General features: G+C 40.0%; 1 protein-coding gene across 1 annotated transcript in view; it reads right to left on the bottom strand.

The window, feature by feature from the left end:
• The window catches only part of MYRFL (myelin regulatory factor like), a 115974-nt gene that overhangs the window by 65091 nt on the left and 25939 nt on the right, over window positions 1-24944 (bottom strand). Inside the window, exons 5-7 of the mRNA XM_021923357.2 lie at window positions 7838-7905; window positions 7478-7736; window positions 6636-6727 (exon numbers count right to left, since the gene is read on the bottom strand). Coding sequence (XP_021779049.1) covers window positions 6636-6727; window positions 7478-7736; window positions 7838-7905 — 419 coding nt within the window. The remainder of the gene's footprint in view (window positions 1-6635; window positions 6728-7477; window positions 7737-7837; window positions 7906-24944) is intronic.

The following is a 24944-nucleotide window of genomic DNA, read 5'->3' as shown; positions in this document are numbered from 1 at the left end:
ATGTCAACAGGTGGGGGGACTTGTTGGAAACTTTGTTCCTAATATCTATCTACCCTACATCCTGCATAGCTTCTCCTCACTTTCAGTCTGTGTGGTTGCAGTGAAGTCCACTCCCAGAGCCAGGAGGGTAGGTGACCCAGCTCAATCAATCAAAGTACAGCATTCAGTCCTTGCATCAGTAATTGCATCAGCGGTGGACATGTGGCCTATCCCAATTCAAGCAGAGTAGATCTCAGCACTTCAGGGATGCTCACTCTTCTCCATGAAGTTTGAACCTGCAAGATACATCGCCAGCAGCTGCTGGCACCATTTTGGGACATGAGGAAAAAGCCCATCTGGGAATGATGCCAGCACAGCAGAAGGCAGAGTTAAAAATGAAGGGCACCCAGTCCTCACAGTGTCATATGAGTTCTGGGACCCAATTCTAAACCTTGGGTTACAGGAGCCAATGGTTCCCCTGATTCTGTTTTTTGCTTGTTTTGTTGTTGTTGTTTTATTTTGCTTTTTTTGCACAAGACAGTTTGAGGGTTTGCTGGGGTTTTTTTCAATTTTGGTTTGTTTTTGTTCACTGCAACCAATATATTTTAATTTTGGCAGGTCTTTTGTGGCTCCAAGATTCTGTGGTCCAACTAGTTTTTTGAACTTAGACCAGTTATTTATTCACTTGGAGTCTTACTTCCCTCAACTGCAAAACAGAAATTAAAAACATGTATCCTGCCATCTTTACACATCACAGCATTACACAAGCAGAGAGAATGACATAATGGAAGTGAAAGCACTTTCAGAAGCTAGAACCAAGATAAAGTAACAGAGAAAATCTTGTTAGTGTGCAACATCAACTGTAGCAAACTGCCACTTTTCTATGTCAAAAATGGTCAAATAACAGCAATTTCACATGTGCAACCTCCTATTTTGCATAATCCTTGCAACTTGTCTTAATTTGAGTATGCCTCCTAAACCATATGGATTCAACCTCAGATAATTTTTATGTAAAATGGTATTGGTATGGTTGCTGTTCCCTTTTCTTTTCTTTTTTTTTTTTTTTTTTTTTTGAGACGGAGTCTCACTCTGTCGCCCAGGCTGGAGTGCAGTGGTGCGATCTCAGCTCACTGCCAGCTCCGCCTCCCTGGTTCACGCCATTCTCCTGCCTCAGCCTCCCGAGTAGCTGGGACCATAGGCGCCCGCCACCACGCCCAGCTTGTTTTTTATATTTTTAGTAGAGATGTGGTTTCACCGTGTTAGCCAGGATGGTCTCAATCTCCTGACCTGGTGATCCACCCGCCTTGGCCTCCCAAAGTGCTGGGATTACAGGTGTGAGCCACCGCACCTGGCCTGCTGTCCCCTTTTCTTTTAACTCCTCTACCATCATTCATGCTCGACATCAGGAGGGAATGGGAAATAGTGGGTATTTGTGAGACCAGGTTCAGGCTCTCAGTAACAATGTACAAATAGGACATTAGCTCCTATTGAATGTGTCCACCTAGCCCACAGCTTGGAGAATGCAAGAGAAAGGAGCTGGGTTGTTTTTTAATCTTCAAACTTTTCCTTTCTTTATACTTCCATTGAGGACTTCCTAAAATAAATAAATAGAGCTGCTTCAAGTTGCTTTTCATCCCAAATGTAAAAAACAAACAAACAAACAAACAAAAAAGTATTTCTCTTGGGGTATTGCTATTAAATGTCACTTAAGCAAAATATGCATTTTTTGTTTTTATAAAACACCTATTTTAGAAAGATTTCTCAAAACCCTGAAAAACTTTTTTCCCAGCTACAAACACAGGAAGTGGACAATGCAAGGAGCTCTTCAGGCTCTCACTCCTCCAAAAGCCACCTGGTCTATTTTCAAAAAAAAGAAAGAAACCCTTCTATGGTTATCCTGCTTACACCAAATTGAGAGAAAGAGAGAACGTAATTCTTTCTTTTTTGTCTTCCTCTCCCCTACAATGAAGAAAGGGTTGAGAGCTTGGAGTTTCGAATCAAGACAGATCTGGGTTTGAATCACAATTCTACACTTAAGGGCTGAACAATCTTACAAAAATGATTTAAGCTCTCTGAGCTTCAGTTTTTCCATCTGCAAAATGGGAGTAACTATGTTACCTCCCGAGTTGTCGAAGGGGTTTAATGAGGCCATGACTGCAAAACGCAGAGCACAGTGTCTGCCACTGGTAAGAGTTTAAACAATGGTGCCTTCTCTAGTGGCGCTGTCATTATCGCTGTACTTGTTTCAACTTAGGTGGCTCAGAATTTCCTAAGAAGCCTTGGGAAATACTTCTGTTGTCGGCCTCCGTGGTAGCTCTATCTAATGTGAAACGACTAACCCATGTGCCTGACTGAATACTGGCTAAATCATGCCCTTTCCCACTCAAGCGTGGCAGCGAGGTCAGTGTTCCCAGGCATGCATCCAAAAGCCAGTTCGGCTCCTGCAGACACTGATGGGGAGAGTGGACAGGGGCAGGGAGGATTGTCAAACACAACAGCATTTCCTGCCCTTTGTCATCTAAACAGTAGGGGTATCAGAGCAGCCGCTCCAATAGGGGTGATACAGTTGTGGCTTCCTTGGGAGATGGCTATCAGATGGGAAAAGCCTAGGGACCAGAAGCTGGGATTACAGGCCCACACTGAAACCCAAGGCACACACCTGAGCCTAGTGCTAGAACTTATTCATATTAATACGACTAATGATGGTCTCCTACTGTGAGTGCTTTCTGCACCACAGGTGCTGTCCCAGACACTTTACATAGTATTCCATCAGCTCCTTAAACTATCTCCCAGGTAAGAATCCTTTTGTTCCATAAACTTTCTTTTTTGAAGGACCCTGTACATCAAGAAGAGTATACAGATCATGAGTACACAATTTTATACTTTACAAAATGATCTAGCGGTATAGGACATTTTGAGCCCTCCAGGAGATACCTACATGCCCCCATCAATAATTAGTCTCTCCTCGCCAAGACTGACCACTATCCTAAAATCTAACACCATAGCAGAGTTTATAGGAATGGAATACTATGATGTAATATATACTCTTGTATGCGGAGCTAGCCTTTTTTTTTTTCTTTTTTTAAGGGTCTTGCTCTGTCACCCAGGCTGGAGTGCAATGGCACAATCATAGCTCACTGTAGCTTCAACTTCCTGGTCTGAAGCTATCCTCCCACCTCAGCCTCCTGAGTTGGGACCACAGGTGCGTGCCACCACATCGGCTTTTTTTTTTTTTTTTTTTTCTGTAGAGACAGGATCTTACTTTGTTTCCCAGGCTGGTCTCAAACTTCTGGGCTCAAGCAGTCCACCCACCTCAGCCTCCCAAAGCGCTGAGATTACAGGCATAAGCCACCATGCCTGGCCTCATTGGCCTCTTTCGCCCAACAGTATATTTATGGGATTCATTCATTAGTGTTGCAAATGGCAGTCCTTTGCTCATTCTCATTGCCATATTGTACTCCGTTGTATAAATATACCACAATTTATCTTGCCATTGATGGCCATTTGGTATCTTTTTGGTTTGTGGTTGTTATAAGTAATGCTGCTCTAGACATTCTTTTGCATGTCTTTTGGTGGGCATATGTACACATTCCTGCTAGTTATACGTCTAGGGATGGAATCACCGGGTTGTAGGACATGCTTTAGTAGATACCGCCAAAAGTATTTCTAAAGTGGTTATGAGGTAAGGATTCTTAATCTCATTTAACAAATGTGGAAACTGACTTTCAAAGACCTGAAATAACTTGCCCAGTGTCACAGCTGTTAAGTGGAAGAGGTGAGATTCAAATCTTCCTCTTCACTTCATGCTAGATTAAGGTTCTCTTGAGAAAAATCTAACAAGTGAGAATGTAAAAGCAGCAAACTGCCTAAGTCCAGACCTTTTGGAGAAAACTGATAGCTTGCATTTGAATGCCTTTCAAAATATGTTTGCTTAACTTATTTTAAAAAGTCTTAGAGATGGGTAAAGTCAAAATTATTATTCTCGTTTCATAATCAAGAAAAATAAGGCTCTGGGAATCCCAGATTCCTGGAGAGACAAGATAAGTTCATTTTCTGACGCTACAGTGTGAATTCAGCCAGTGCACCTCTGACTGTGGGCCACCGGCCATGACTCTAGGGCTGGAAAACCCTTTTGTATTTGAGGTTCAAAATAACAGAGGGTTGAAGTCTCTCAGGGAGGCCATGAACCTTTTTTTATTTGGGGTTCAGACCAAGTAGGGCCAGGAACCAGCTGGTAGGAGCTTGCCTACCAGAACTTCCTCTCTAAGCAAACTTCTACATTTGCCCACACCAACCCAGTAATTCTACATTTTCAGCCCTATAAATGAGGATCTTGGAACCCTTAGCCAAAGTGTACTACTTGGGAGGAGGTCACTAGAAAAGCTTTATTGATTGGTTCAGGACATCTCTGATCAAAAATTGGTGATCCTTCTGCCTGTAAGAATGGCATAACCGCCTCCTTCCTCTAGCAATGTGCTGTTTCCCCAGGACCTTTGTAGAAACCTTAGCCCCTGCAACATCAAATAGGAATTATTGACTAGAAAACTTTTGCTAAAAATAGAAACTGTAATAAGAATGTGGCATTCAGATTAACTAAATGCTTTGTTTTGTATCTTTTTTTTTCTTTTTTCTTTTTTTGGCCCTTGGAACCTGCTCATTTTCATTCTGAAACTGTTGTCTGGATTCAGTTATCTTTAGTCTGCTTTTCAGTGACCTGTGAATGGGATTTAAACAAGGGATATAGGATTTCCTATCTGCTGGAAATCCTAGCCATTTCCATCACTCTTCCATGGTTGTTCTCTGAAGATGGTGAAGAATCAATGACCTTTCTGGGACAGGCAGCAGAAAACCATCACAGGATGGAACCTAACTCTGGGATGGCCAGGACAATTTGAGCAGCAATCTGGTTTGATGAGGAAATTCTTGGAAGGCTTGAGTGACTTGTCCTGTATCCCTTAGTGAGCTAGTGCATCTGCAGGAGAATGAACAGATGGTTCCCCCGTCTGGCTACGAATTTACTCAGCCTTTTATGTCTGAGAATCATTTTAAAAAAAGCTACAGGCTAGATGTGGGGATCCCTGAAGAAATTAGGGTAGCATTGCATAGGAAGGTGGATGGAGAGCTCCAACTTATCCACAAATGGGGCTTTAAGTAGCATTTTGTGTTTCTAAGGTTGGAAAAAAAATGGTGAGCAACTGCTGACCATGTTGGATGCATATAAAAAGAAAGCAGGCAGTTTGAGGTTTAGTTGATATGAGGGATGGATGCCCAGTACAATTCTGAGACTGCACTCCCAGGAGATGGGTGGGACTTGACTGACAGGGTGAAGTCATCATCCACAGAAGGCCTCCACAGCCCACGCTGGAGCTGACGCCAGAGGTCCCTTAGAGAATCAGCTCTTACCATGGGGCTGTCAAAGGCAAAGGCAGCAGCCCCAGCAAGAAAGACTGTGTTTTTTTCCCACTCAGGTGAAGCCATGCACATATCTTTTCTGGACAGTGTAAATCTCTAGAATTGGGGGACAGTGGTGGTACAGGGGGACCCAAGAAGGAAATCTTCAACCTCTTGCCGAGCTGACCAACCGGGATAGAAGAAATGGGACTTGGTGCGCTGAATTTGTTCACACTGGCCACATTTGAGTGTTCACAGTTGCTAATAGAACTGGGTTGAGGCCAGATATGGTGGCTCATGCCTGCAATCCAAAGACTTTGGGAGGCTGAGGTGGGGGAATCACCTGAAGCCAGGAATTCGAGACCAGCCTGGACAACTTAGCGAAACCCATCTTTACAAAAACAAATAAGCAAACAAACAAACAGAAACTGGCCTAGAATGTTATCCTTTTCTGCTAGTATGTGCCATAGCATTTACTCTGAAAATTTTGACGTTCAAGTCTTTAGACTTCAAAAAGCTACTTTGTTAATCAGGTCTCTTGGCTCAAAACATGATGCGTTACAAGTTATATAAGACAAGGAAAAAAAAAAAAAAACGGAAGACTGACCGCTTGGACATTAGATGACTCGGATGAAAGACTTCTAAAATGATTTTACAAAATTTCTAACATCCACTGGGAACTTGCCAGTTTGAAGTGAGTTTGAAGAAAAGTTCGGCTTTCTACCTCCCTGTTCTAGTGGAAAAACCCGGCAAGTTTTGCTTCTCAGAGTGCCTTCCATGAGCCAGCAGCATCACCATCACCTGGACGCTTGTTAGAAATGCAGACCTCAGACCCTAGAGACTGAATCAGAGTCTGCATTTTACCAAGATCCTCACGCTATTTCTTGCACAGTAAGGTTGAGAAGGATTGCAGCAATGCAATGGGCACACCAGCAGGCTCTTGAAGGCACTGCCATATTGCACAGCTTCCACAGGCCTGGAGTCTGGATCCTCTAAGACACATTGTCCCTGAAATTGAAAGACTGGCATTTCACCTGCACCTGAGAGAGAACACAGCATCTCTTCCTGGGAGGACCTGTGTGACCCCGCCTGAATGAAAGGTACATCCAGAGGGAAGAACCAAACTACCAGAGCCTCTCATTGCTCTTCTGTGAGAGGGAAACTTCTGTAGGGCTGCTCAAAGGTTGGTAAAAAAAAAAAAAAGCCTTGATTTAATGCCCAAGGCTTTGATGGCATTGTCCTTGTCCCCGCCCCGGTTTGCTCACTTGGTCTGCAGTGGCAGGCCCACACTTGGCAGTCTCTGGAGTCCTCCAGTGCCTGCGTGCACTTTCTCTTCTTGGTTGGAGGCAATGAGGCTCTAAAATCAAGACACCAAAATGAAGGTTAGGATTCTTCCTTCTGCTCCATGTTCTATCAAATAAAATTAAATCTCCCAGGCTCTCTGCTTTCCTAAGTCTAATTCCAATTAGTTAAGGTTCCTTGAGCCCTACTAGGCTGACACTCAGTTTCCCTTGATCAAGTGGATCTGAGATTCACCAACCTGAAAGATAAGCTGACAATGTTTATAATGGCAGAGGACTCACGGAGACAGGGAAGATACAGACATAAAATATAGGTTTACATTTTACACCCGACCATTTTTTTTCAGGTGGAGTTTTACCGCAATTTGTGATGGCCTTTACTCTTTTTGTCACCCTCTAGATCCAGAAGAGGAAATAAAAGAAAGAAAAGGGGAGAAGACAGAAGAAAAGAACATTAGTTAAGGCTTAATTAGCAGATATTTCTCGGAGAGCTCATTCACAATCCCCTTGGGTAGTCGAGCTGAGGCTGCATAAGCTAACAATGTTTCCTCCATCATCCAGAACCTCACTGTATATTCCTGACATTTTAACTTTTGGTTGAAGAAGGACCTTGGATTTAGAGGGTTTTTAATTAAAAGATTGTCTAAGCCAGGAACACTGGGACCGCGCGACGTCCTATATGCGTCTCAACACTGCCATCTCCTGGACAGGACTCCACTGTGCATTCTCTCTAGGTCCTTGCCAGAGGCAGGCTGCGCCGAGGCTTTCTGCAGAGGTCTTTGATAACTAAATATCTTTTTCTTTACCCAGGGTTGTGGCACAGAGGCTGCTGATGGTAAGAACAACCTATCCCCAGATGGGAGGACACGGATTGGTCCAGGGGGGTGGCAAGATGACTGGCGTTTGAGTGGCAGCTGTGAAAGTCTCCGTGGACTTGGCTGGAGTCGCCCATTCCAGAGGTGCTCTGCAGCGGGTGCATGGGCGGCATCGCAGGAGCAGCTGTGGGGTGGAGAAAAGGAGCTGGAGTTCTCCCAGCTGTGGGCCTTAGGGTTCGGTAGCACGCACCTGAGGAGAGACACAAGCAAGAAGTGCCCCTTTCTCACCGCCCAGAGTCGAAGAAGGGCAACAGTGCAAGATGTTATGTGCTGAAGGCGGACTGCACTCACCTTTGACCTGCGGAGGAGAGCATGAGTCGGATGCAGAATAGGGCGGGGTGTCTGGGAGCTGGCATTGCCTGAAGATTAGAGACATGCATTGCATTTTTGTTTCACTCTAATCCATTGTATTTTTTGTCAGAAATAGGAGACTACCCTCAGTATACAGGCCTCACAGTGATGGTTCCTGGTGCTGGGCATGGGGGGTGAGGGGGTTGGGAAGTGAGGGCCCAGCAGACCATGCCCAGGGTCGTTTCCTGGTTAAGTGAGTGGACTTTGGGTCCCAGGTCTTCCACTTCCTAGCTGTGTATCCATGAACAACTATGTAACCTGTCCAGGCCTCCATTTCCTCATCTACATAATGGAAATAATCATTACATCTACCTCACAGCATTGTTGTGAGAATTAAATGAAATCATGTACAAAAAGCCCATAACATAATGTCCCAAACACAGTGAGTGCCCAATAAAGTTTAATATTATTGCTTCTTGTAAAGGACAAATATTTAAACTGACAGATATCCCAATGGCACTGATTGAATCTTTACAAATTATATGAATGTATTAAATTACCACATTTACCCCTAAATATATATATATACACATCTATTATGTATCAATAAAATTTTTTAAATAATTACTTCTTAATACTTCTATACCAGAAAAAAAATGGTTGTACATACTGTTTGGGCCAAGGAAATGTAAAGTGCTGTCCCCACAGCAATGATTTTCTATCTGGGCTCCAGGGAATCCCAAAGCTCTTGAAAGGAGCTCAAGGGGTTTATAACAAGAACATTTTAAATTGCTGGGGAGAAAATAACTTTTTTCTGTTTTATATATTGAAGTGCAAGCAAATTTTTTTTTTTTTTTTTTTTTTTTTTTTGAGATGGAGTCTTGCTCTGTTACCCAGGCTGGAGTGCAGTGGCATGATCTTGGCTCACTGCAATCTCCACCTCCCAGGTTTAAGCGATTCTCCTGACTCAGCCTCCCAAGTAGCTGGGATTACAGGCGCTTGCCACTACACCTGGTTAATTTTTGTATTTTTAGTAGAGACAGGGTTTCACCATGTTGGCCAGGCTGGTCTTGAACTCCTGACCTTAGGTGATCTGCCCATCTCAGCCTCCCAAAGTGTAGGGATTACAGGCGTGAGCCATGGCACCCAGCCAGTAAAATTTTATTTTTTAAAAAAGTGTGAAAATCTCTGTTCCAAAAGACCTACGAGTTGCTTATAGCTCAGCATCTCTGTGATGCTGCATCATACATAAGCACCCCCAACCTCTACTTGATTCTCTTGCTTGGAGAGGAAGCTTCAAGTTTAGTATGTTGTTTAAAAGTCCAACATAATATGATGAAAAGCTTGCTTTTATCGTTTACCAGAAAAGTTGTTTTCTCCTCAAATTAGTTCTTTATAATTTATTCACTTCCTATTAATAAGGGAAGAGAGAACACACATCTACCCACTTCCAAAAATCCCACTCAAATAAACGTAAAGGAATAAAGAGACATATATACCAAAGCATATAGAGAATATGAGCAGAGACCCCAGCAGACCAAATTTTAATAACATGGCAGCAGACAGAAATAGACTAGATGGTAACTGAACTCGTAGAATGGAAAAAACACAACCAAGACTGCCTGGAAATGGTGGAGGTAACAGAGGGAGCCGAGAAGTTTTCCGATCAAACAGAACTCAAAAAGCCCAGGACGCAGAAGTCATCATGAGCTTCTACATTCAGGGCTAAAGGTGGAGCTGAAAACAAAAGGATTGCTTGAACATTTGAACAAAAACAACTGGACCCTTACATCAGCTTCCCCACTCTGTAAAGCTACCTCTACAACAGCAATCCCCAACCTTTTTGGCACTAGAGACTGATTTCTTGGAAGACATGGAGGTAGTGGGGGCGGGGGATGGTTTCGGGATGAAACTGCTCCACCTCAGATCATCAGGCGTTAGTTCGATTTTCATAAGGCGCATGCAATCTAGATTCCCCTCGCATATGCAGTTCACAACAGGGTTCCCGCTCCTAAGGGAATCTAATGCCGCTGCTGATCTGACAGGAGGCTAAGCCCAGGCGGGAATGCGCGTGCATCCCGGTTCCTAACAGGCCATGGACCCGTAGCAGTCCGCCGCCAGGGGTTGGAAAAACTGCTCTACAAAGAATCAGAAAAATGCGGCCTAGCTTGGAGGGACAGAACAATCAGTGAACACTAACCCAGAAATGATCCAGGTACTGGATTAGCAGACAAGGATCTTCAAAGCAGCTACTATAAGAAGCTAAATGGAGCAGACAAGCACATGCTTGTGAAATAAATAAATAAAATCTCAGCAAAGAAATCAAAACTACAAATAAAAAACTAAATCGAAATTCTAAGCTTAGAACAATTCCAGAAATGAAAGTTTTAAAAAATTATTAGATGGGCTTAAAACAGAACTCAATGATACATCAATAGACATCATCCCATCTAAACGAGAGGAAAAAAATGTCTTTTTTTAAAACTTTAAAAAAGAGAGAGAGAAAGAGATTTATGAACCTGCAGAGAGGATGAAATAGAAAAAAAATTAAGATGTAACAGCCAAAATCTTCCAAATTTAGGAAAAGATATAAATGTATATAAAGATATATACATTATGTACATGTATTTATATATATACATTTATATCTTTAAGAAGTTCGGCAAAGTAAATACATGTACTGCATCAGAGTGAAGTAACTGTAAACCAAACTAAAGAGAAAGTCTTAAAAGTAGCCAAAGAAAAACAGTACATTATGTGCAAGGTCATAGTGATTCAAATAATCACTGACTTATCAAAATCTCCAGAGGCCAGAAGACAAAGACATCTTTAAAGTGCTACAGAAAAACAAAACTGGTAAGCCCAAATTTGACATCCAATGAAAATAGTCTTCAAGAATGAAAGCAAAATAAAGATACTTTGAGATAAAAGAAAACTAAGTGAATTCGAGAATAGACACGTACAATAAGAAATGTTAAAGACACTTATTCTGGCTAAAGGGAAATGGTTCTAGATGGTTCTAAATGGTTCTAGATGGAAATTTGAAACTATGAAAAGGGATGAAGAGAATAAAAATGATATATGTTTGAATGTAAATTATTTTTTATCTTAATTTTTAAAAATACATCTGAAGGTGGACACAGTGGCTCATGCCTATAATCCCAGCACTTTGAGAGGTTGAAGGAGGAGAACTGCTTAAGACCAGGAGTTTAAGACTAGCCTGGACAACATGGCAAGACCCTGTTTCTACAAAAAATACTAAAATTAGTCGGGCGTGGTGGCATGCACCTGTGTTCCCAGCTACTCAGGAGGCTGAGAGCGAAGGATCACTTGAGCCCAGGAGTTTAAGGCTTGAGTGAGCCATGAGTTGCCACTGCTCCCCAGCCTGAGCAACAGGCTGAGACCCTAGTTCAAAAATAATAATAAAATAAAATAACCAAATAAAATACATTTGAGCGTTTAAAGCAAATTTTGTGAAGTTTATAATGCACATAGGTATAATACTTAGGACAACTATAGCATAGGGGATGGGAGTTGGAGATCAATGGAACTATGTTGTTGATGGTTCTACATTTTATGTAAAGTGGTACAATATTAACTCATTAACTCTAAGTAAACTGTAAAAAGTTAAATAACGCAAAGAAGTAGAACTAAAGTCAACAGAAAAAACGAAATTCTAAAATTATTCAAATAATACAAAATAAACCAAGAAAGGAGTTACAGAAGAATAAGAAACAGAGGAGGACAAAAAAAAAAAAAAAGAGAGACAAATAATTAAATGTCAGACTTAACTACAGATATAGTCATCCCTTATTCGTGGTTTCACTTTCTAAGGTTTCAGTTACCCACAATCAACCTTGGTCCAAAAATATTAAGTGGAAAATTTCAGAAAAAAATAATGTATAAGTTTTAAATTGGACACCATTCTGAGTAATATGATGAAATCACACACCATGAATCATCCCTCTTTCCAGTATATCCACACTGTATCCGCTACCCACCCGTTGTCTTAGTAGCCTAAGACAGACAGATTGCCTGCCACGATATCTCATTGCTTGTGTTCAAGTAACCTTTATTTTACTTTAATAATGGTTCCAAACACAAGACATGTAAAGTTGGCAATTTGGATATGCCCAAGAGAAGCCACAAAGTGCTTCCTTTAAGTGAACATTTGAAAATTCTTGACATAGTAAGGAAAGAAAAAAAATTGTGTGCTGAGATTGCTAGAATCTACGCAAGCTTGTCTAATCCGCCACCCATGGGCCACATGTAGCCCAGGATGGATATAGCCCAACACAAATTTGTAAACTTTTTAAAAACGTTATGAGTTTTTTTGTGATTTTTGTTTGTTTAGTCATCATCTATCATTAATCTTAGTGTATTTTACATGTGGCCAAAGACAATTCTTCTTCTTCCAAAGTGGCCCAGGGAAGCCAAAAGATTGGACACCCCTAATCTACTGTAAGAATTAATCTTCTATTCATGAAATTGTAAAGAAAGAAAAAGAAATTTGTGCATAGCATATATAGGGTTTGGTACTATCCTCAGTTTCAGGCATCCAGTAGAGGTACTGCAACTTATCCTCCATGAATAAGGGGGTCTATTGTACAATACTAATAATTACATTAGATGTTAAAAGATTAAACACTCAAAAGGCAGAAATTAGGCCAGGCACGGTAGCTCACACCTATAATTCCAGTGGGAATTTGGGAATTCCACTATAATTCCCAATAATTTGGGAGGCTGAGGCAGGAGGATTGCTTGAGGTAAGGAATTCAAGACCAGCTTCAGCAACATAGTGAGACCCTGTCTCTGAAAAAAATGTAAAGGCCAGGCACGGTGGCTCACGTCTGTAATCCCAGCACTTTGGGAGGTCGAGGAGGGTGGATCACAAGATCAGGAGTTTGAGATCAGCCAGGCCAACATGGTGAAACCCATCTCTACTAAAAATACAAAAATTAGCTAGGCATGGTGGTGCGCACCTGTAATCCCAGCTACTCAGGAGGCTGAGGCAGGAGAATCGCGTAACCTCAGCAGGTGAAGGTTGCAGTGAGCCAAGATCGTGCCACTGCACTCCAGCCTAAGCAACAGAGCGAGACTCCATCTCAAAAAAAAAAAAATTAAAAATTAGCCAGGTGTGGTGGTGCACACCTATGGTCCCAGCTATTCAGGAGGGTGAGACAGGAGGATCACTTGAGCCCAAAAGTTTGAGGTTACAATGAGCTGTGATCATGCCACTGCACTTCAGCCTAGGTGACAAAGTGAGACCCTGTCCCTAAGGGGGAAAAAGGGCAGAAATTATTAGAATGGATTTTTAAAAAGCAACTCTCTGTTGCCTGCAAAATCACTTTAAATATAAAGGCACAGATAAGTCAAAAGTTAAGCAAGAGAAAAATGTGTACAAGAAGGGTGAAGCAGTTTCAAGAATAATAGCTAAAACTGACTTCAAAATAAAGTGTACCACCACAGACAAAGAGACTCATTTCATAATAATAAAAGGGTCATTCTTTAGAAAGGCATAGGAATCATGATTGTTTATGTACTTAATAACAGAGCTTCAAAATATACAAAGCAAAAATTAGTGAAACTAAAAGATGTAGACAATTGTACAATCACATAGCTAAACATTTTAACATTCCTCTTTCATTGATGATAGAACAAAATGGGGAGAACAAGTTGTTAGAACCAAAAAGTCACTAAAGACATACATAGATTGAGGAATTTATTTAAGAGGAAAATAACTGATTATTTTTAACATTGAGAAAAATTTTCATCTCTTTTTAGAGAACTTGAGGGAATCAAAGCCAAACAAATTGTAAAAACAAGGCAATGATTCAAACAAAGCAAAAAAAAAAAAAAAAAAAAAAGAAAATTATATGTGACACATCATGGTAATGTAAGCCCTGGATATTGAGATAACTTAAAATTTTAGACAACTTTATGATATTGGGAAGCTGAGTGTAGAAGTGAATGTAGGATGTGATATAAGAAAATTAAATCTTCCCAGAAGATTATATTATGTTCTTCAAGTGTATACAGCAAGAAAGCAATATAAAAACATTATTTAGATATAGGGCAATAGAAATATCCAAAAAGTTGGAAAATGGCTGCCTCTGGGGGAGCGAATTTAAAGACAGGGGTAGAGCAGGGGGATTGCTGGTAATCTCCCATTATATGCTATATACAGTATCATTTGACTTCTTAAATTCTTAACATGTATCACTCTAAGTCTATAAATTAAATTTTGTAACTGACTCTGTGATCTCATAATTCCACATTTAAGGCTCTAGGCCTTTGTTTAGTTACCCTTACACTACAGGCATCACTGAATTCAATAACATAAATAAAAACTGAAAATCACAAGTAAATGATCAATCTACTCAAAAAAATACGGCTTGGCATATTATAAACAGGAATGCAGTCTCCATCCAGCAGTCCCTTAAGGAAACCAAAAGTCCCTATGTTGAGTGACAGTAATATGTGTTGGTGGTTTTAAGATGAAGATTTAAAAATATTAAATGCTGTCTTTACAGTGCCTTCCCCTTCCAAAATTCACCATAGCTACTCATTTATCTCATTGTATTTTATATGCTTCCATGCTCAATGCATTTTAATACAGTTAGAGAAATTTTGCACTTCTTTTCAGAGAATTTGAAGGGAGAATTAATGATAGCTACCTTCAAACTGACCAAATTGTTCAAACAAGAGCAATGATTAGCTCCTAGTAAAACACTTGTTTGGTAATTTTTCTTCACTTCTTAGCCCCTCCTACTCACAGTCATCATGTCAAGAATCCCAGAAATGCACATCAGACTGTGTTTCAGTCTTTGTGCTCCAAACTTGTCTATTATACTAAAAGGATTTCCATAAAGCAGACAAACACCAGAGAGCAACAGACACTATGGGTCACACCTTGAGTGGCCAACTCTGTCTCTAGCTTCAGCAGGAAAGAGTTGTAAAAATCAAGAGATTCAGGAGGCCGAGGCGGGTGGATCACCTGAGGTCAGGAGTTCGAGACCAGCCTGGTCAACATGGCAAAACCCTGTCTCTACTAAAGATAAAAAAAAAAAAAAAAAAAAAATTAGCCAGATGTGCTCCTTGAACCCAGGAGGCAGAGGTTGCAGTGAGCCAAGATCTCGACAATGCCCTCCAGCCTGGGCGACAGAGCAAGAGTCTGTCACAAAAAAAAAAAAAAAGGAAAAATCAAGAGATTCTTAGCAGCTGATAAAAAATAGAATAATTTGCCTTCTAAACCCCTTCCTCTCAGACATACAACTTGTTTTTGTCTTTTGGAGGATGAATGGAGAAACAGTCTCCCAGGGGTTGAATCTACATGAACCAAAAGAGGTGTACAAAATAGACTTTGCCCTCCAGCTAGTTGAGGTGATACGTACATCCATGGCAAACATGCTGCCCTCAGTGCAGCCAGTATTTCTTTCATATTGCAACCAGGCTTGCTCAAGTCTTTACTGAGTGCCTACTGTGCTCATGACTCTACCAGGCACTAGGCAAGACACATACATGGTGTGTCTTCATGTGACTATCTAGGTGGGATACTCACAATTGAGTCATCCAATCCTAGTTTTCTCCAATGAATTCCTCGGTGCCGTCACACAACACCAATCGCCCGTTCTCTAACACTCTATTGCACCTCACACTGAGCTCAGCTCAGCACAGTGCCCAATACAGAGTTGGTGCTTAACAAATACGAGAGATTGTGTTAAACTACATATGACCATGAATATGCTGTATATATAAATCCATATATCGAGAGAGCCTTCCTGACCACTCAATCTAAAAAGGTAGCCTCTCCTCCTTGCCTTATTCTTATTTGTCTTCATCTTACTGAGTGACTTTAGACGACCAGCCATTGTCTTTTTCTTCCCACCGGAGTGGCATGACAACAATGGTGTGCCACGGATGAGGGAATGGGAATTGCTCACCCCGGGTGCAGGCAATAAGGAAATGCATTGTCTGTAGACAATTTGAAAACAGTACTAAGCCTACAAAAAGTCAGTCTGCTTTTTATTATCACCATGCATCACCAATTCTAAGAAAAATGCCTGGGTGCCCTGCCAGGGCAGACTGTTCCCCCCACAGTGCCCTTGGTCTGGCAGGGATTACTTCTGTTTTATTCACTGTTTTACCCCATGCTCCAACTATAAAAATGGCTGTTTAATTTAAAGTATTTCCTCCAATTTTTCATGTATATGATTTATCTTTTCATATGAACTTTCACATTAATAATATGTCTTCCTACTCTGTGTGTGTGTGCATGTGTGAGTGCATGTGTGGGCATGTGTGAGTGCATATCTGTGTGTACGTGTGAGTACACGTGTGTGTGCACATGTGAGTACATGTGTGAGTGCATGTGTGTGCACGTGAGTGCACATGTGTGCATGTGTGTGCACTATGCAACTGTGTGTGTGTGCGAGTGCATGTGTGTGCACGTGTGTGAGTGCACATATTTGCATGTGTACTGTGTACTGTGCAAGTGTGTGTGTGAGTGCATATGTGTGCACGTGTGTGCATGCTGTGCATGTGTGTGTGCATGTGCACTCCATAGTGCTCCAGTGGGGAGATTGTGACAGGCACTCAATAAATACTTGATCAAGGTCAGTTAGGGTTTGTAGCCACCATCTAGAAGTTGATACAGGAAAGAGTTTTGGAAGAAATGTTGTCAATGAGTATAGTTGCCCAAGAAAATCATTTCATGATAGGGCAGTCAAAAACAAGGCAAATAAGATGCCTGCCACTCCTCCCCTCCAGCTCTGTGCTGGCAGACTGCAATGATCTGACCCTTTCACACCCCTCCTCTGCTGCTTTAGATATAGAGATACTTTTTTGAGAACCTGCCCTGAGCCAGGCACCATGCTAACCCTTTGCATGTGTGTCTCATTTAACCTCCACGACTCTCATATGAAAACGCACCATCATTGTCCTTAATCCTCAGGCAATAAAACCGAGGCTTGGCCGGGCACAGTGGCTCACGCCTGTAATCCCAGCACTTTGGGAGGCCGAGGCAGGTGGATCACAAGGTCAGGAGTTTGAGATCAGCCTGGCCAGCATGGTGAAACCCCGTCTCTCCTAAAAAAAATACAAAAATTTAGCCGGACATGGTGACACACACCTGTAATCCCAGCTACTTGAGAGGCTGAGGCAGGAGAATTGCTGGAACCTGGCAGGTGGAGGTTGCAGTGAGCCGAGATCGCGCCACTGCACTCCAGACTGGGCGACAGAGCGAGACTCCGTCTCAAAAAAAAAAAAAAGAAAGAAAAAAGAAAAAAGAAACTGAGGCTTGATGAGGTTAAATAATTCACTCATGATTATTCATCTGACAGTTAGTCAAGCTGGAGTCAGATGGTCTACCACCAGTGGTTATCCTCTAAATAACAGGGTATTTTAAATACAGTATGAGTCATTTCATCTTGCACAGATATCCTTAGAATCAAGGAGTATCAGATAACGTTTTAGCCCAGTCTTCTTCTTCAGGCTTTCTCTTATTCTATCAGTTTGAACTCAGAAGTCAAACCAGTCACTGAACTCAAACAGTTTTTAACAAGCTCTTCTCACAGAACTGCACGTACTCTCTCACTCCCTTTCGCAGTATCACAGTACAGCTTATCAGCCCCACGAGAGTGATGGTAGAACCAAGACATGCAGCTGGTAACGGACTCCTAATTCATTTGCCATCCAAACCCAATAAGCCAAGTCCTAAGTTAAACCCATAATATTAGATGCTTAAGCTCTAACATTAGAATGAAACAAAATGAAACCTGCAGTTGATTCCTTCACAGATCTAACACGTCTGTTTCCCCTCCTGTAACGTCCCCTATGCAAACACCAGTGTCCTCAGCTAGTTCCCTCCTACCCCTATACCAGATCTCAAAGCCTAAAGTTCATTATATCTACCCCTACTAAGCACACTGACTCAAACCAAACTGCATTAATTTAGTCTGTCTTGAAGATTTACTAGTCTCTTTTCTAGAGCCTTGCCTTCTCTACACACATATACATATAATGCTTGTTTTCCTTTTTCATTGCAATTTCAGGGTTTTATGCTTCCCCTAAGTCTCTCCAATCTCCCTCTCTCAAAGCAGCATTGCATACCTGGACATTTCCTAGTATGTCTCACCACCGTAGCTCAACTGTGTACCAAGTGGGTAACTGGCTGGCTAACCTAGGAAATCAGAGAGGACCTTAGCCTGCTCCTCCTAAGCAGACAGCTATCCCAGACTCTACCGTAAGGAAATAAAGAGTTAAGGGCAATTTACAGAAACCTTCACATGTTGACAGGACTGGCCTCAGCTCTGCATACATGCCTTATACATGCTCATACATGAATAATACGTCCCAAATGGGGCCCATGGCCAAATAAGTTTGAGGAACCCTTCATTCCATTGCTCTTCCCTAGTTGCACATTAGCACATCAAAGGCACTGAGAAGTCCTGCAGTAAAAACACTTATGTAATTTAGTTTAAGCCAGTGAGTCACAAGCTAATTTATTGACCATGGAACTTTTTTTCCTCACAGCATCTAATAGGACAAGTTTTTCATAGAGCATTTGTTCCTTTTTCACAAGGCCAATAATTCAATGTTTTAATATATTTAAGATCTGAAAATCTGCCTATGAGATTTAAACTAGCTCTCAGAAATTTGCAGCCCAATGGTCTCTTAGATTTTTTAGATAAAGGGTTGCCACTGATATCTTTAGAAGACACACATTGTAGGCAACATGGTAGAGGGCAAGTAACATGATTGGTAGCAAACCCAGGTCTGAATCCCACCTCTAGTATCCAGGCAAAAACAAAAACAAAAAACCCTACATACCAGTGCTGTTGTGATATGAAACTATGAAATGAAACTAACCTGCATGAAGACCTTCGGTATTTAGAAATACTTAAAACTTGGAGTATTTGAACAGGTTGTACAGTTCTAATGATCATTGAACTAGCCCAATGTCCCTGTGGTCATGGAATAGCCATGTTTCTGCTTGTTCTCACTCAGATTTTATTGCAGTTCCACTTAATTGCAAGCATCTGAGCATTTTTTTAATCAAGTAATGACAGGTTATCTGATCATAGGGCTCTCCTTTAATGAACGTGAACTCTGACAATCTTTATGAACTATGGCTCAGATCTACTCTGAGTCACACCATTTGGTAGATAATTTTAGACACATTTCATGTACTTCCCTGAGATTCACATTCTTTTAAAATATCAATTAATCTAAAAGCTTCATGTGGAAGAAAAGGCGTGTTTCTAGAGCCAGGCAGATTTTTATCTCAGCTTTGCCGCGTCTTGACCTATGGAGAGTTACTTAACCTCTCTGCACCTTATCCTCTTCATCTGTAAAACATAAATAATATACCTATTTGGAAGAGTTTAGAGAATGAGATGTATTACATCAAATATGTAATTAAATAAGTGAATATATGAAGGGCAAAGAATGCCCAACACTTAGTAAATACTCAACAACAGTAACTTCCTCTTCTACCTCACCTGCAAGCCCCATCACCCGCCTCAAAGGTAGAGAGTGAAGCCTCCTGGGCAAACCGGTCCTGAATCTCAATAGCAAGGGGGAAGCCTATAGGCAAATATTTCTGGTCTGGTAGGAAAGACCATTATTTTCATGGAGACTAAAATATAAGGCAGATTTCGGACCTCCCAGGTAGCTCAGAACACAATACCCCAAAGTACAGTGCCTTGGCATGCTAAGTACTTTGAAATGAAGGAGACTGGAAGGACCTCAGAAGCAAGGTATCTCTGACCTTCCCCTGTCCTCCTGCCTCTCATGCCCTTTTCTCCCTCAAAGCAAATCACAGAAACCATAATTCTTCTTCCCTAAGATGGTTCATAGATACTAGAACTCCTCCCCGTAAAGTGAGCCATAAAACCCAGAAAAGTCACTGTCTCCCTTCCATCTCATTCCAAAGGGACTCTCATTCCAAAGAGACCCTACCTCACAGCTTGGAAGAAGCAATGCTACACAGAGAAGCCAAGAAAAATCTGAACAGACCCTGCTGGGTTTCCTCCCTCAGTCTGTTACCATTAGATCACACCCTTTTGTCCACTTACATTTCTACACAGCTGTTCATTCCTCATTGAACCCAAGCATAAAAATAAAAATAGTTTTCCCTGAGTCTCTGCATTTCATTTCTGAACACTCCTGCATCACATAAAACTTTAAGTAAATTTTTTATGCTTTTCTCTTGTTAGCCTGTCTTTTGTTATAGGAGCATTGGTTGTGACCATTATGGTGGACAAGGAATGGTATCATACATTTCCATCCCTATAAAAGACAGCTCTTCGATGAAGACCTTTGTTCACTTTTCCCTCTAAACAGCTAAAGGTCTTTCTATTAGTTATAAAAAGTAGTCTAGATGATTACACAGAACCCAGGTAGAATCAGTGGAACCTTCACTTAAGGAGAAGACACTTAGAGGAGAGAGACTATACAACTTTTGGCAGGTTGCTTCCAGGTCAGAGAAAAGGATATATCCATGGTCCACAATTCATACAAGTTACTGCGATGTAGTGAAAGGAATGTGAAGGCAGGCACAGGGGCAATTAGTATCTGAGTTCAGCCCATGCAGTGCCTAGAACAGAACAGCCAGCTCAGAGTGTGGGCTCAGACATTTGGCAACCTACTAGCTGTGTGTGTGTGTGTGTGTGTGTGTGTGTGTGTAATTTCCTTCAAAAATGTTGAATTCAACTTCTTCCCACAATTTGTTGCCAAGGAAGTTTCTGTTGGCAGAGAATAATAAGAGCCAGGTACCAGAAGTATACGCATACAGGTTTCTCCATTACTATTGAAGATTCAGGCCTGGTTTCACTCTCTGTCTTAGGAGGGCAGGGGCATTTGCAGGTATGCTGACGTGGGCTCAATAACAGAATGGAGATGACAGTGACAGTGGAGGGCCAGTGAACTTGGAGTCAAATCAATAGAACTTATCCAATTTAAGCAACAGAGAGAAAAAATATTGAAAAAAAATGAACTGAGCCTCAGTGACCTGTGCAAACTATCAAAGGGCTAACATTTGCATTTTGGGAGTTCTAAAAGGGAAAAAGAAAGACATTGGTAAAGAAAAATAAATGTTAAAAAAAAAACAATGGCAGGTTGGGTGAGGTGGCTCACGCCTGCAATCCCAGCACTTTGGGAGGCCGAGGCAGGCGGATCACCAGGTCAGGAGATTGAAACCATCCTGGCTAACACGGTGAAACCCCATCTCTACTAAAAATACAAAAACTTAGCCAGGCATGGTGGCGGGTGCCTGTAGTCCCAGCTACTCAGGAAACTGAGGCAGGAGAATGGTGTGAACCTGGGAGGCGGAGCTTGCAGTGAGCTGAGAGCGTGCCACTGCACTCCAGCCTGGGTGACAGAGCGAGACTCTGCCTCAAAAAAAAAAAAAAAAAAGGCTACAAATTTCGCAGATGTGGTAAAAACTATATACTTACAGATTCAAATTTGATCAAATCCCAAACAGTATAATATAAAAAAATGCTCATACCTAGAAACATATAATCAAACTGCTGAATACCAAAGATAAAGAAAATATCTTGCAGATGGAGAAGAATGATATATTACATACAAGGGAACAATGATTCAAATAGCTTTTTATTTTTCATCAGAAACCATGGAGGCTAGAAGGCAGTGGGTCAACATTTTTTAAATGCTGTGGAAGGAAAAAACCCTAATGACCAAGTATTTTATATTCAGCAAAAAAAAGTCTTTTAAAAATGAAGTTGAAATTCAGTGGAGGAAAACTAAGAAAATCTATCACCAACAAATCTGCTCTAAATGAAATTCTAAAGGGATTTCCTAAGGTTGAAGAAGAATGATACCAGAAAGAATTGTGGAACTTTCCAAATGAAGGAGACCAACAGAAATGGTAAATGCTTGTGTCAATATAATAGCCTATTTTTTCTCTTCTTAAGTTCCTCAACATATATATGAACGTTGAAACCAAAGATTATAGCATTGTCTCATAGAGTTTTGAATATATATAGATGCAATACACATGATAGCTACAATATAAAAGAGAAAGGGGACTTTTATGGCTATAAGCATTCTACTTTTCATATGAAGTGGTAAAATATCTTTAAACTGACTGCAAGAGGTTAGGTATGTAGATTGTTTTCCCTCGAGTTACCTCTGAAAATAAATCCATGTAAAGAGTCTAAAAGGCAATTAATATATTAAGATAGAATACTAAAAATCTTCACACAATTTAAAAGAGGGCAGGAAAGGGGGAAAAGAAGTACACAAAGCAGAGGGGATGGACATTTTTAAAAAGAAAAAGAGAGACTCAAATCCAAACATATCAATAATTAATTTAAATATAAATTGTCTAAGTTGAAACAGAAATTGTCCAATTAGATAGGAAAAAATACCCAATGATATGCTGAATAAAACAAAACTAATTTAAATTTTATGATATATATAGGTTAAAATTAAAGGATGGCAAAAATATATAACACAAATACTAACCAAAAGAGAGCCGAAACTATTCACAATAGCAAAAACATGGAATCAACCTAAATGTCCATCAATGATAGAATGGATAAAGAAAGTGTGGTAATATACACCATGGAATACTATACAGCCATAAAAGGAATGAGATCATGTCCTTTGCAGGGACACAGATGGAGTTGGAAGTCATTATCCACAGCCAACTAATGCAGAAATGGAAAACCAAACACCACATGTTCTCACTTATAAGTGGGAGCTGAATTATAAGAAGACATGAACACAAGGGGGAACAACATACACTGGAGCCTGTTGGGGGGCCCAGGTGTGGGGGGCAGATGGAGATCATCAGGAAGAATAGCTAATGGATGCTGGGCTGAATACCTAGGTGATGGGATGATCCTTGCAGCAAACCACCTAGGCCCATGTTTACCTATGTAACAAGCCTGCTCATCCTACGTATGTACCCCTGAACTTAAAATAAAAGTTGAATAAAAGAAAAAAAAAGAGAGCTGGAGTGGCTGGATTAATATCAGACCAAATAGACTTCAGAATAAGAAAAAGGAGATAAAAAGAAACATCACTCTGCTAAAAGATTACGTTTACCAGAAAGACAAAACAATACTAAATGTGTTCACATTTAATCACATAACTTTTCGATTCAATACAATTTTGCTTTCGCAAAATCCAATAGAACTGTAGGAGAAGTAGAAACATCCACAATCACACTTGAAGACGTCAACATTTCTGTCATTGTCATAGATAAAGTAAGTAGAAAGCAATCAGCAAGGATATAGAGGACCTGAACAAGAATGTCAACCAACTTGACCTAACTGATATTTATAGAATACTATCCAACAACAGCACAGTGAGTATTCTTTCAAGTGCATATGTAACATTCACCAAGATAGATCATATTCTGGATCATAAAGCAAACTTTAACAAAATTTGAAATCATACAAAGGATGTTCTCTGTTCGTAATGGTATTAAACTAGAAACCAGTCACAGAAAAACATATGGAAAATTTTCAAACATTTGGAAATGTAGTTCCAGCAACCCATGAGTCAAAGAAAGTCAAATAAAATTTCTCAAAAGAAATTTTGAAAGTATTTTGAACTGGAAAAATATATATATATATAGTATATCAAAAACTGAGTGAGGCAGCTAAAGCCACATAGAGAGGGAAATGTATAGCATTGAATGCTTAAATCAGAAAACAAAGAATAACCTCAAATCACAAACTCCATTTCCACGCTAAAGACCTAGAAAAATAAGAGCAAACTAAACCCAAATTAAGCATAAGGAACAAAATAATAAAGATAAGAGTAGAAGTCAGTGAAATTGAAAACTAACACAATAGAGAAAATCAATGACATCAAAAGCTACTTATTTGAATGAATCAACAAAACTGATAAATGTCCAGATTGATTAAGGATAAAAGAAAAAAGAAACAAACTACCAATATGAAGAACAAAAGAGGGAATATCACTACAGACTCTTCAGAGATTAAAAGGTTAATTAAAAAAACTATGAATAACTCTATGGCCATAAATTTAACAACTCAGATAACATTGATCAATTCCTTGAGAAAAAAGTAAAACAAACTAACTCACTTAAGTAGAATGAGATACCATAAATAGCCCTGAATCTACTAAATAAATTAAATTTATATTTAAGACCCTCCAACAAAGCAAAGGAACAGATTATTTTGCTGATTAATTCCACCAAAATTTAAGCAAGAAATAAAGCCAATTCTATACTACCTCATCCAGAGAATTTAAGTGAGGGAAACATTTCCAAAGGAATTTTAAAAGGGTTTAGTTGCTGTGATACTAAACCCAGAAAAAATAATATATAAAAAAACAAAACTGCAGATCAATATTCTTATAAACATAGATGCAAAATGCTCAACAAAATTTTACCAAATTGAATCCAGCATTATATCAAAAGATAACATATCACAATTAAATGAGGTTTATTTCAGGAATACAGGGCAGTTCATTAGTCAAAAACTAAGTGAAGTAATCCATTATATTAACAGATGGGAAGAAAAAAACATATAATTAATAAATACACAAAAAATTGACAAAATTAAACATCCATTTATAATAAAAATTATCAGCAAACTAACAGTGAAAGAGAAGCTCCTTAAGCAAATAAAGGACATGGTTAAAAAAATGTATCACTAACATTACACTTAATGATAAAAACTAAATGCTTCCTCTCCAAGGTCAGGGACAAGGCAAATATGTCTAGTCTCACTACTTCTTTATTCAATACTATAGCTGGGTCTTACCTAGTTCAGTAAGGCAAGAAAGTGTCAAAAGATATACAGTTTGAAAAGAAAGACATACAACTGTCTCAATTTGCAGATAACATGACTGTCAACATAGAAAATCCCAAGAAATACATATTTTAAAAAGTTATTAGAACTAATACATGACTTAAGACTGTAAGCCCAATATATGAAAATCAATATTTCTATATACTAATGGTGAATAATTGGAACTAAAAATTGAAAAAAACATGATGTTCAAAGAAGAACATGAAATATTTAGGAAAATATGTGCAGTATTTTTATGTTGAAAACTATATAACACTGATGAAAGAAATCAAAGAAGCCCTCAATAAATAGAG

Source organism: Papio anubis, chromosome 9 (genome assembly GCF_008728515.1).
Source record: "Papio anubis isolate 15944 chromosome 9, Panubis1.0, whole genome shotgun sequence".
In the NCBI taxonomy this organism is placed as follows: domain Eukaryota; kingdom Metazoa; phylum Chordata; class Mammalia; order Primates; family Cercopithecidae; genus Papio; species Papio anubis.
The sequence above is the reverse complement of the archived record's forward strand: the minus strand, read 5'-3'. Positions and strand labels throughout refer to the sequence as shown.